General features: G+C 52.0%; 1 protein-coding gene across 1 annotated transcript in view; it reads left to right on the top strand.

Annotated features, from left to right (window-relative positions):
- Window positions 1-1,202: 1,202 nt before the first annotated feature.
- LOC137311973 (small RNA 2'-O-methyltransferase-like) overlaps window positions 1,203-10,869 on the top strand; it is a 155,412-nt gene continuing 145,745 nt past the window's right edge. The window contains exon 1 of the mRNA XM_067978782.1: window positions 1,203-1,349. Within this exon, the coding sequence (XP_067834883.1) occupies window positions 1,293-1,349 (57 nt within the window). The 5' untranslated portion in view covers window positions 1,203-1,292. The remainder of the gene's footprint in view (window positions 1,350-10,869) is intronic.

Genomic DNA, 10,869 nt, shown 5'->3' with positions numbered 1-10,869 from the left:
TGCCAACAGATTGGCTTAACTTGAGACAGTGGCCAGGGAGAGGGATGGAATCTATGGTGAGGGAATGGAGTTTGTGGCAGGAACCAAAGACAATGGCTTTGGTCTTCCTAATGTTTAACTGGAAGAAGTTTTGCTGGTCCAATACTGGATGTGGGACAAATCAGAGGCCGTGGAGGGATCGAGGAAGGTGGTTGTGAGGTAGAGCTGGGTGTCGTCAGCGTACATGTGGAATCTGATGTGTTTTCGAATGATGTCGCCGAGGGGCAGCATGTAGATGAGAAATAGGAGGGGGACTCAAGGGAGTTGAAGAAGTGTGGGAGCGGGAAGAGAAGCCATTGCAGGTGATTCTCTGGCTATGACTGGATAAATAAGAATGGAACCAGGTGAGGGCAGTCCCACCCAGCTGGACGACGGAGGAGAGGCACTGGAGGAGGATGGTGTGGTCAACCATGTCAAAGGCTGCAGACGGCTCAAGAAGGATGAGGAGGGATAGATTGCCATGGTCAGTCACATAGGATGTCATTTGTGACTTTGATAAGGACCGTTTCAGTGCTGTGTCAGGGGTGGAAACCCGATTGAAGGGATTCAAACATGGAGTTGCGGGAAAGATGGGCACGGATTTGGGAGGCAACAACGTGTTCAAGGACTTTGGAGAGGAAAAGGAGGTTGGAGATGAGGTGGTAATTTGCAAGGACAGGATTTTCTGAGGAGGGGTGTGATGATGGCAGTTTTGAAGGAGAGGGGGACAGTATCTGAGGAGAGGGAACCGTTAACAATATTGGCTAACATGGGGGTCAGGAAGGAAATTGGATCGTCAGTAGTTTAGTGGGAATAGGATCAAGGGAGCAGTTGATGAATCTCTTGGCCAAGATGAGCTTGGAGAGGGCATGAGGGGAGATGGGATACAAACTAGAGAAAGACACAGGTATCAGGCTAGGGTGTGGAAGCCACAGAGTGGGGGTGGTTAGCACCAGAAACAGCTGAACCAATGGTGACAGAAGTCCACGAGCTTCTCACACTTTGTGGATGACAAGGATTAACGCGGTAACATTCAGACATGACTCATAAAAAATGAATTATTCTAACTTTTGGAAGTTAAACTACAATAAACCAGAAGTGAGAAGTCAGGAGTTGTTGCATTTTTTTAAAGTTTCGAACCTTATCTTTTCCCTTTTAGGTCTGTGAATATAGGGAATAAATACGGTTACACAGTGGAATTTACTGGTGTAGGAAAAGGGCCTCCGGGTACAGAGAAACTGGGATTCTGTACGCAGATATCGGTATTTCTGAGAATGCTTTCAAAGACAACTGAAATCGAGGCTCAAAATTCAGAGACACCATATAAACTGGTGGGTGTTTTCATAACTCCTGAATCATTGAAAAGTCAGTCTTCAAATTCTGTTAGCCAATGTGAAGCTAGTTTTGGTCACCTGCACAGCCAGCACTATGTTCCATAGAGTTCTCTATTTTAATATGATGCTGTTTTAATCCCTGGTGTTCAGTACGTGGAACAATGGTACTATTTTTTTCTGATTTACATTATCAAAAACTTTCATAATTTTGAACACCTTAATTAGATCTGTTCTTAGTCTTTGTTCTAATGAAAAGCTCCCTGGTATAATTTTAATGAATCTCTTCTGCTGCCTGCGTGTATCTCTCCCACTTGCTCGCTGCTCCTATGTGTGCCTCTCCCTCTTGCTCGCTGCTCCTATGTGTGCCTCTCCCTCTTGCTCGCTGCTCCTATGTGTGCCTCTCCCTCTCATTCGCTGCTCCCCCTCTGTGTCTCTCTTTATCTCCACTGTGCTCGCTGCTCCCTCTGTATGTCTCTCCCTCACCCTCTTAATCACTGTTCCCTCTGTATGTGTCTCCCTCTGACTCGCTTGCTCCCTCTGTGTGTCTCTCCCTCTCATACTCATTGCTGATGACACAAAGATTGGTGGCATTGTAAGCAGTGTAGATGAAAACATAAAATTACAAAGCAATATTGATAGATTAGGAGAATGGGCAAAACTGTGGCAAATGGAATTCAATGTAGACAAATGTGAGGTCATCCACTTTGGATCAAAAAAGGATAGAACAGGGTACTTTCTAAATGGTAAAAAGTTAAAAACTGTGGGTGTCCAAAGGTACTTAGGGGTTCAGGTACATAGATCATTGAAGTGTCATGAACAGGTGCAGAAAATAATCAAGAAGGCAAATGGAATGCTGGCCTTTATATCTAGAGGACCAGAGTACAAGGGGGCAGAAGTTATGCTGCAGCTATACAAAACCCTGGTTAGATCGCACCTGGAGTACTGTGAGCAGTTCTGGGCACCGCACCTTCGGAAGGACATATTGGCCTTGGAGGGAGTGCAGCGTAGGTTTACTAGAATGATACCCGGACTTCAAGGGTTAAGTTACGAGGAGAGATTACACAAATTGGGGTTGGATTCTATAGAGTTTCGAAGGTTAAGGGGTGATCTGATCGAAGTTTATAAGATATTAAGGGGAACGGATAGGGTGGATAGAGAGAAACTATTTCCGCTGGTTGGGGATTCTAGGAGTAGGGGGCACAGTCTAAAAATTAGAGCCAGACCTTTCAGGAGCGAGATTAGAAAACATTTCTACACACAAAGGGTGGTAGAAGTTTGGAACTCTCTTCCGCAAACGGCAATTGATACTAGCTCAATTGCTAAATTTAAATCTGAGATAGATAGCTTTTTGGCAACCAAAGGTATTAAGGGATATGGGCCAAAGGCAGGTATATGGAGTTAGATCAGCCATGATCTTATCAAATGGCAGAGCAGGCACGAGGGGCTGAATGGCCTACTCCTGTTCCTATGTTCCCTGTGTGTCTCTCCCTCTCATACTCATTGCTCCCTCTGTGTGTCCCTCCCACTCGCTGCTCCCTCTTTTTTTTATCCGTTCATGGGATGTGGGCTTCGCTGGCAAGGCCAGCATTTATTGCCCATCCCTAATTGCCCTTGAGTAGAATGGGCCTATACTCTGGAGTTTGGAAGAATGGGAGGTGATCTCATTGAAACATAAGATTCTGAGGGGCTTGACAGGGTAGAGGCTGAGAGGTTGTTTCCCCTGGCTGGGAGTCGAGAACGAAAGGGCAAAGTCGCAGGATAAGGGGTCGGATATTTAAGACTGAGATGAAGCATTTCTTCACCCAGAGGGTTGTGAATCTTTGGAATTCTCTACCCCAGAGGGTTGTGGCGACTGAGTCATTGAGTATATTCAAGGATGAGCTAGATAAATTTTTGGACTGTAGGGGAATCAAGGGACATGGGGATTGGGCGGGAAAGTGGAGTTGAGGTTGAAGATCAGCCATGATCTGATTGAATGGCGGAGCAGGCTTGAGGGGCCGTATGGCCCACTGCTGCTCCTATTTCTTATGTTCTTATGCAGAAGGTGGTGGTGAGCCGCCTCCTTGAACCGCTGCAGTCCATGTGGTGAAGGTTCTCCCACAGTGCTGTTAGGTAGGGAGTTCCAGAATTTTGACCCAGCGACGATGAAGGAACGGCGATATATTTCCAAGTCAGGATGGTTTGTCACTTGGAGGGGAACGTGCAGGTGGTGGTGTTCTCATGCGTCTGCTGCCCTGCTGCCCTTTTCCTTCTAGATGGTAGAGGCCGCGGATTTGAGAGGTGCTGTCGAAGAAGCCTTGGAAAGTTGCTGCATGCATCCTGTGGATGGTATACACTGCAGCCACAGTGTGCCGGTGGTGAAGGGAGTGAATGTTTAGGGTGGTGGATGGGGTGCCAATCAAGCGGGCTGCTTTGTCCTGCATGGTGTCGAGCTTCTTGAGTGTTGTTAGAACTGCACTCATCCAGGCAAGTGGAGAGTATTCCATCACACTCCTGACTTGTGCCTTGTCGATGATGGAAAGGCTTTGGGGGGGTCAGGAGGTGAGTCACTTGCTGCAGAATACCCACCCTCTGACCTGCTCTCGTAGCCACAGTATTTATATGGCTGGTCCTGTTAAGTTTCTGGTCAATGGTGACCCCCAGGATGTTGATGGTGGGGGATTCGGCGATGGTAATGCCGTTGAATGTTAAGGGGAGGTGGTTAGACTCTCTCCTGTTGAAGATGTGATGTGGAGATAGAATCATAGAAGTTTACAACATGGAAACAGGCCCTTCGGCCCAACATGTCCATGTCGCCCAGTTTATACCACTAAGCTAGTCCCAATTGCCTGCACTTGGCCCATATCCCTCTATACCCATCTTACCCATGTAACTGTCCAAATGCTTTTTAAAAGACAAAATTGTACCCGCCTCTACTACTGCCTCTGGCAGCTCGTTCCAGACACTCACCACCCTTTGAGTGAAAAAATTGCCCCTCTGGACCCCTTTGTATCTCTCCCCTCTCACCTTAAATCTATGTCCCCTCGTTATAGACTCCCCTACCTTTGGGAAAAGATTTTGACTATCGACCTTATCTATGCCCCTCATTATTTTATAGACTTGTATAAGATCACCCCTTAACCTCCTACTCTCCAGGGAAAAAAGTCCCAGTCTATCTAACCTCTCCCTATAAGTCAAACCATCAAGTCCCGGCAGCATCCTAGTAAATCTTTTCTGCACTCTTTCTAGTTTAATAATATCCTTTCTATAATAGGGTGACCAGAACTGTACACAGTACTCCAAGTGTGGCCTAACTAATGTCTTGTACAACTTCAACAAGACATCCCAACTCCTGCATTCAATGTTCTGACCAATGAAACCAAGCATGCTGAATGCCTTCTTCACCACCCTATCCACCTGTGACTCCACTTTCAAGGAGCTATGAACCTGTACTCCTAGATCTCTTTGTTCCATAACTCTCCCCAACGCCCTACCATTAACGGAGTAGGTCCTGGCCCGATTCGATCTACCAAAATGCATCACCTCACATTTATCTAAATTAAACTCCATCTGCCATTCATCGGCCCACTGGCCCAATTTATCAAGATCCCGTTGCAATCCTAGATAACCTTCTTCACTGTCCACGATGCCACCAATCTTGGTGTCATCTGCAAACTTACTAACCATGCCTCCTAAATTCTCATCCAAATCATTAATATAAATAACAAATAACAGCGGACCCAGCACCGATCCCTGAGGCACACCGCTGGTCACAGGCCTCCAATTTGAAAAACAACCCTCGACACCCACCCTCTGTCTTCTGTCGTCAAGCCAATGTTGTATCCAATTGGCTACCTCACCTTGGATCCCGTGAGATTTAACCTTATGTAACTTGCTGCTCCCTCTGTGTGTGTCTCTCTCACTCTCGCTCGCTGCTCCCCGTGTGTGTCTCTCCCTCTCACTCGCTGCTGCCTGTGTGTCTCTCCCTCTCATTCGCTGTTCCCTCTGTCTCTGTCTCTCACTCTCACTCGCTGCTCCCTCTGTCTGTGTCTCTCCCTCTCACTCGCTGCTCCCTCTATGTGTGTCTCTCATTTGCTGCTCCTTCTGTATGTCTCTCACTCGCTGCTCCCTCTGTGTGTGTCTCTCACTCGCTGCTCCCTCTGTGTGTGTCTCTCACTCGCTGCTCCCTCTGTGTGTGTCTCTCACTCGCTGCTCCCTCTGTGTGTGTCTCTCACTCGCTGCTCCCTCTGTGTGTGTCTCCCACTCGCTGCTCCCTCTGTGTGTGTCTCTCACTCGCTGCTCCCTCTGTGTGTGTCTCTCACTCGCTGCTCCCTCTGTGTGTGTCTCTGACTCGCTGCTCCCTCTGTGTGTGTCTCTCACTCGCTGCTCCCTCTTTATTTTTATTTTTTTTTATTCGTTCACGGGATGTGGGCGTCGCTGGCAAGGCCGGCATTTATTGCCCATCCCTAATTGCCCTCGAGAAGGTGGTGGTGAGCCGCCTTCTTGAACCGCTGCAGTCCGTGTGGTGACGGTTCTCCCACAGTGCTGTTAGGAAGGGAGTTCCAGGATTTTGACCCAGCGACAATGAAGGAACGGCGATATATTTCCAAGTCGGGATGGTGTGTGACTTGGAGGGGAACGTGCAGGTGGTGTTGTTCCCATGCGCCTGCTGTCCTTGTCCTTCTAGGTGGTAGAGGTCGCGGGTTTGGGAGGTGCTGTCGAAGAAGCCTTGGTGAGTTGCTGCATGCATCCTGTGGATGGTACACACTGCAGCCACTGCGCGCCGGTGGTGAAGGGAGTGAATGTTTAGGGTGGTGGATGGGGTGCCAATCAAGCGGGCTGCTTTATCTTTGATGGTGTCGAGCTTCTTGAGTGTTGTTGGAGCTGCACTCATCCAGGCAAGTGGAGAGTATTCCATCACACTCCTGACTTGTGCCTTGTAGATGGTGGAAAGGCTTTGGGGAGTCAGGAGGTGAGTCACTCGCCGCAGAATACCCAGACTCTGACCTGCTCTTGTAGCCACAGTATTTATATGGCTGGTCCAGTTAAGTTTCTGGTCAATGGTGACCCCCAGGATGTTGATGGTGGGGGATTCGGCGATGGTAATGCCGTTGAATGTCAAGGGGAGGTGGTTAGACTCTCTCTTGTTGGAGATGGTCATTGCCTGGCACTTATCTGACGCGAATGTTACTTGCCACTTATCAGCCCTAGCCTGGATGTTGTCCAGGTCTTGCTGCATGCAGGCTCGGACTGCTTCATTATCTGAGGGGTTGCGAATGGAACTGAACACTGTGCAGTCATCAGTGAACATCCCCATTTCTGACCTTATGATGGAGGGAAGGTCATTGATGAAGCAGCTGAAGATGGTTGGGCCTCGGACACTGCCCTGAGGAACTCCTGCAGCAATGCCTTGGGGCTGAGATGATTGGCCTCCAACAACCACGACCATCTTCCTTTGTGCTAGGTATGACTCCAGCCACTGGAGAGTTTTCCCCCTGATTCCCATTGACTTCAATTTTACTCGGGCTCCTTGGTGCCACACTCGGTCAAATGCTGCCTTGATGTCAAGGGCAGTCACTCTCACCTCACCTCTGGAATTCAGCTCTTTTGTCCATGTTTGGACCAAGGCTGTAATGAGGTCTGGGGCCGAGTGGTCCTGGCGGAACCCAAACTGAGCATCGGTGAGCAGGTTATTGGTGAGTAAGTGCCGCTTGATAGCACTGTCGACGACACCTTCCATCACTTTGCTGATGATTGAGAGTAGACTGATGGGGCGGTAATTGGCTGGATTGGATTTGTCCTGCTTTTTGTGGACAGGACATACCTGGGCAATTTTCCACATTGTCGGGTGGATGCCAGTGTTGTAGCTGTACTGGAACAGCTTGGCTGGAGGCATGGCTAGTTCTGGAGCACAAGTCTTCAGCACTTGTGTGTGTCTCTCACTCGCTGCTCCCTCTGTGTGTGTCTCTCACTCGCTGCTCCCTCTGTGTGTGTCTCTCACTCGCTGCTCCCTCTGTGTGTGTCTCTCACTCTCACTCGCTGCTCCCTCTGTGTGTCTCTCACTCTCACTCGCTGCTCCCTCTGTGTGTCTCTCACTCGCTGCTCCCTCTGTGTGTCTCTCACTCGCTGCTCCCTCTGTGTGTCTCTCACTCGCTGCTCCCTCTGTGTGTCTCTCACTCGCTGCTCCCTCTGTGTGTCTCTCACTCGCTGCTCCCTCTGTGTGTCTCTCACTCGCTGCTCCCTCTGTGTGTCTCTCACTCGCTGCTCCCTCTGTGTGTGTCTCTCACTCGCTGCTCCCTCTGTGTGTGTCTCTCACTCGCTGCTCCCTCTGTGTGTGTCTCTCACTCGCTGCTCCCTCTGTGTGTGTCTCTCACTCGCTGCTCCCTCTGTGTGTGTCTCTCACTCGCTGCTCCCTCTGTGTGTGTCTCTCACTCGCTGCTCCCTCTGTGTGTGTCTCTCACTCGCTGCTCCCTCTGTGTGTGTCTCTCACTCGCTGCTCCCTCTGTGTGTGTCTCTCACTCGCTGCTCCCTCTGTGTGTGTCTCTCACTCGCTGCTCCCTCTGTGTGTGTCTCTCACTCGCTGCTCCCTCTGTGTGTGTCTCTCACTCGCTGCTCCCTCTGTGTGTCTCTCACTCGCTGCTCCCTCTGTGTGTCTCTCACTCGCTGCTCCCTCTGTGTGTCTCTCACTCGCTGCTCCCTCTGTGTGTCTCGCACTCGCTGCTCCCTCTGTGTGTGTCTCTCACTCGCTGCTCCCTCTGTGTGTGTCTGTCACTCGCTGCTCCCTCTGTGTCTCTCACTCTCACTCGCTGCTCCCTCTGTGTGTGTCTCTCCCTCGCCGCTCCCTCTGTGTCTCTCCCTCTCACTCGCTGCTCCCTCTGTGTGTGTCTCTCACTCGCTGCTCCCTCTGTGTCTCTCACTCTCGCTTGCTGCTCCCTCTGTCTGTGTCTCTCCCTCCCGCTCGCTGCTCCCTCTGTCTGTGTCTCTCCCTCCCGCTCGCTGCTCCCTCTGTCTGTGTCTCTCCCTCCCGCTCGCTGCTCCCTCTGTCTGTGTCTCTCACTCTACCTCGCTACTCCCTCTGTCTGTGTCTCTCCCTCTCACTCGCTGCTCCCTCTGTGTCTCTCCCTCGCTGCTCCCTCTGTGTGTCTCTCACTCGCTGCTCCCTCTGTGTGTCTCGCACTCGCTGCTCCCTCTGTGTGTGTCTCTCACTCGCTGCTCCCTCTGTGTCTCTCCCTCGCTGCTCCCTCTGTCTGTGTCTCTCCCTCTCACTCGCTGCTCCCTCTGTGTGTGTCTCACTCTCACTCGCTTCTCCGTCTCTGTGTATCACTCCCTCTCACTCACTGTTCCCTCTGTGTGTGCCTCTCACTCTCACTCGCTGCTCCCTCTGTGTGTGCCTCTCACTCTCACTCGCTGCTCCCTCTCTGTCTCTCCCTCTCGCTCGTTGCTCCCTCTGTGTGTGTCTCCCTCTCGCTCGCTGCTCCCGCTGTGTGCGTCTCTCCCTCTCACCCGCTGTTCCCTCTGTGTGTGTCTCTCGCTGCTCCCTCTGTGTGTGTGTGTGTGTGTGTGTGTGTGTCTCTCTCATTCGCACCTCCCTCTGTGTCTCTCCCTCTCGCTCGCTGCTCCCCGTGTGTGTCTCTCCCTTTCATTCGCTGCTCCTCTTGTGTGTGTCTCTCATTCTCTGCTCCCTGTGTGTGTGTCGCTCCCTCTCGCTTGCTGCTCCGTCTGTGTGTCCCTCATTCACTGCTCCCTCTGTGCGTGTCTCTCACTCTCACTTGCTGCTCCCTCTTTGTGTGTCTATCCCTCTCACTCGCTGCTCCTCTGTGTGTCTCTCACTTGCTGCTCCCTCTGTGTGTGTCTCAGGCTCACTCGCTGCTCCCTCTGTGTGTCTCTCACTTGCTGCTCCCTCTGTGTGTCTTTCTCTCCCTCTCGCTCGCTGCTCCCCGTGTGTGTCTCTCCCTCTCACTCGCTGCTCCCCGTGTGTCTCTCCCTCTCATTCGCTGTTCCATCTGTGTGTGTCTCTCATTTGCTGCTCCTTCTGTGTGTCTCTCACTCGCTGCTCCCTCTGTGTGTGTCTCTCACTCGCTGCTCCCTCTGTGTGTGTCTCTCACTCGCTGCTCCCTCTGTGTGTGTCTCTCACTCGCTGCTCCCTCTGTTTGTGTCTCTCACTCGCTGCTCCCTCTGTGTGTGTCTCTCACTCGCTGCTCCCTCTGTGTGTGTCTCTCACTCGCTGCTCCCTCTGTGTGTGTCTCTCACTCGCTGCTCCCTCTGTGTGTGTCTCTCACTCGCTGCTCCCTCTGTGTGTGTCTCTCACTCGCTGCTCCCTCTGTGTGTGTCTCTCACTCGCTGCTCCCTCTGTGTGTGTCTCTCACTCGCTGCTCCCTCTGTGTGTGTCTCTCACTCGCTGCTCCCTCTGTGTGTGTCTCTCACTCGCTGCTCCCTCTGTGTGTGTCTCTCACTCGCTGCTCCCTCTGTGTGTGTCTCTCACTCGCTGCTCCCTCTGTGTGTGTCTCTCACTCGCTGCTCCCTCTGTGTGTGTCTCTCACTCGCTGCTCCCTCTGTGTGTGTCTCTCACTCTCACTCGCTGCCCCCTGTGTGTCTCTCACTCGCTGCTCCCTCTGTGTGTGTCTCTCACTCGCTGCTCCCTCTGTGTGTGTCTCTCACTCGCTGCTCCCTCTGTGTGTGTCTCTCACTCGCTGCTCCCTCTGTGTGTGTCTCTCACTACCTGCTCCGTCTGTGTGTGTCTCTCACTCGCTGCTCCCTCTGTGTGTCTCTCACTCGCTGCTCCCTCTGTGTGTCTCTCACTCGCTGCTCCCTCTGTGTGTCTCTCACTCGCTGCTCCCTCTGTGTGTCTCTCACTCGCTGCTCCCTCTGTGTGTCTCTCACTCGCTGCTCCCTCTGTGTGTCTCTCACTCGCTGCTCCCTCTGTGTGTCTCTCACTCGCTGCTCCCTCTGTGTGTCTCTCACTCGCTGCTCCCTCTGTGTGTCTCTCACTCGCTGCTCCCTCTGTGTGTCTCTCACTCGCTGCTCCCTCTGTGTGTCTCTCACTCGCTGCTCCCTCTGTGTGTCTCTCACTCGCTGCTCCCTCTGTGTGTCTCTCACTCGCTGCTCCCTCTGTGTGTCTCTCACTCGCTGCTCCCTCTGTGTGTCTCTCACTCGCTGCTCCCTCTGTGTGTCTCGCACTCGCTGCTCCCTCTGTGTGTCTCGCACTCGCTGCTCCCTCTGTGTGTCTCTCACTCGCTGCTCCCTCTGTGTGTCTCTCACTCGCTGCTCCCTCTGTGTGTGTCTCTCACTCGCAGCTCCCTCGTGTGTGTCTCTCACTCGCAGCTCCCTCGTATGTGTCTCTCACTCGCTGCTCCCTCTGTGTGTGTCTCTCACTCGCTGCTCCCTCTGTGTGTGTCTCTCACTCGCTGCTCCCTCTGTGTGTGTCTCTCACTCGCTGCTCCCTCTGTGTGTCTCGCACTCGCTGCTCCCTCTGTGTGTCTCGCACTCGCTGCTCCCTCTGTGTGTCTCGCACTCGCTGCTCCCTCTGTGTGTCTCGCAC

The sequence above is a fragment of the Heptranchias perlo genome, unplaced genomic scaffold (genome assembly GCF_035084215.1).
Source record: "Heptranchias perlo isolate sHepPer1 unplaced genomic scaffold, sHepPer1.hap1 HAP1_SCAFFOLD_386, whole genome shotgun sequence".
NCBI lineage: Eukaryota > Metazoa > Chordata > Chondrichthyes > Hexanchiformes > Hexanchidae > Heptranchias > Heptranchias perlo.
Note: the sequence above shows the minus strand (reverse complement) of the source record. Positions and strands in the feature narration are given on the sequence as shown.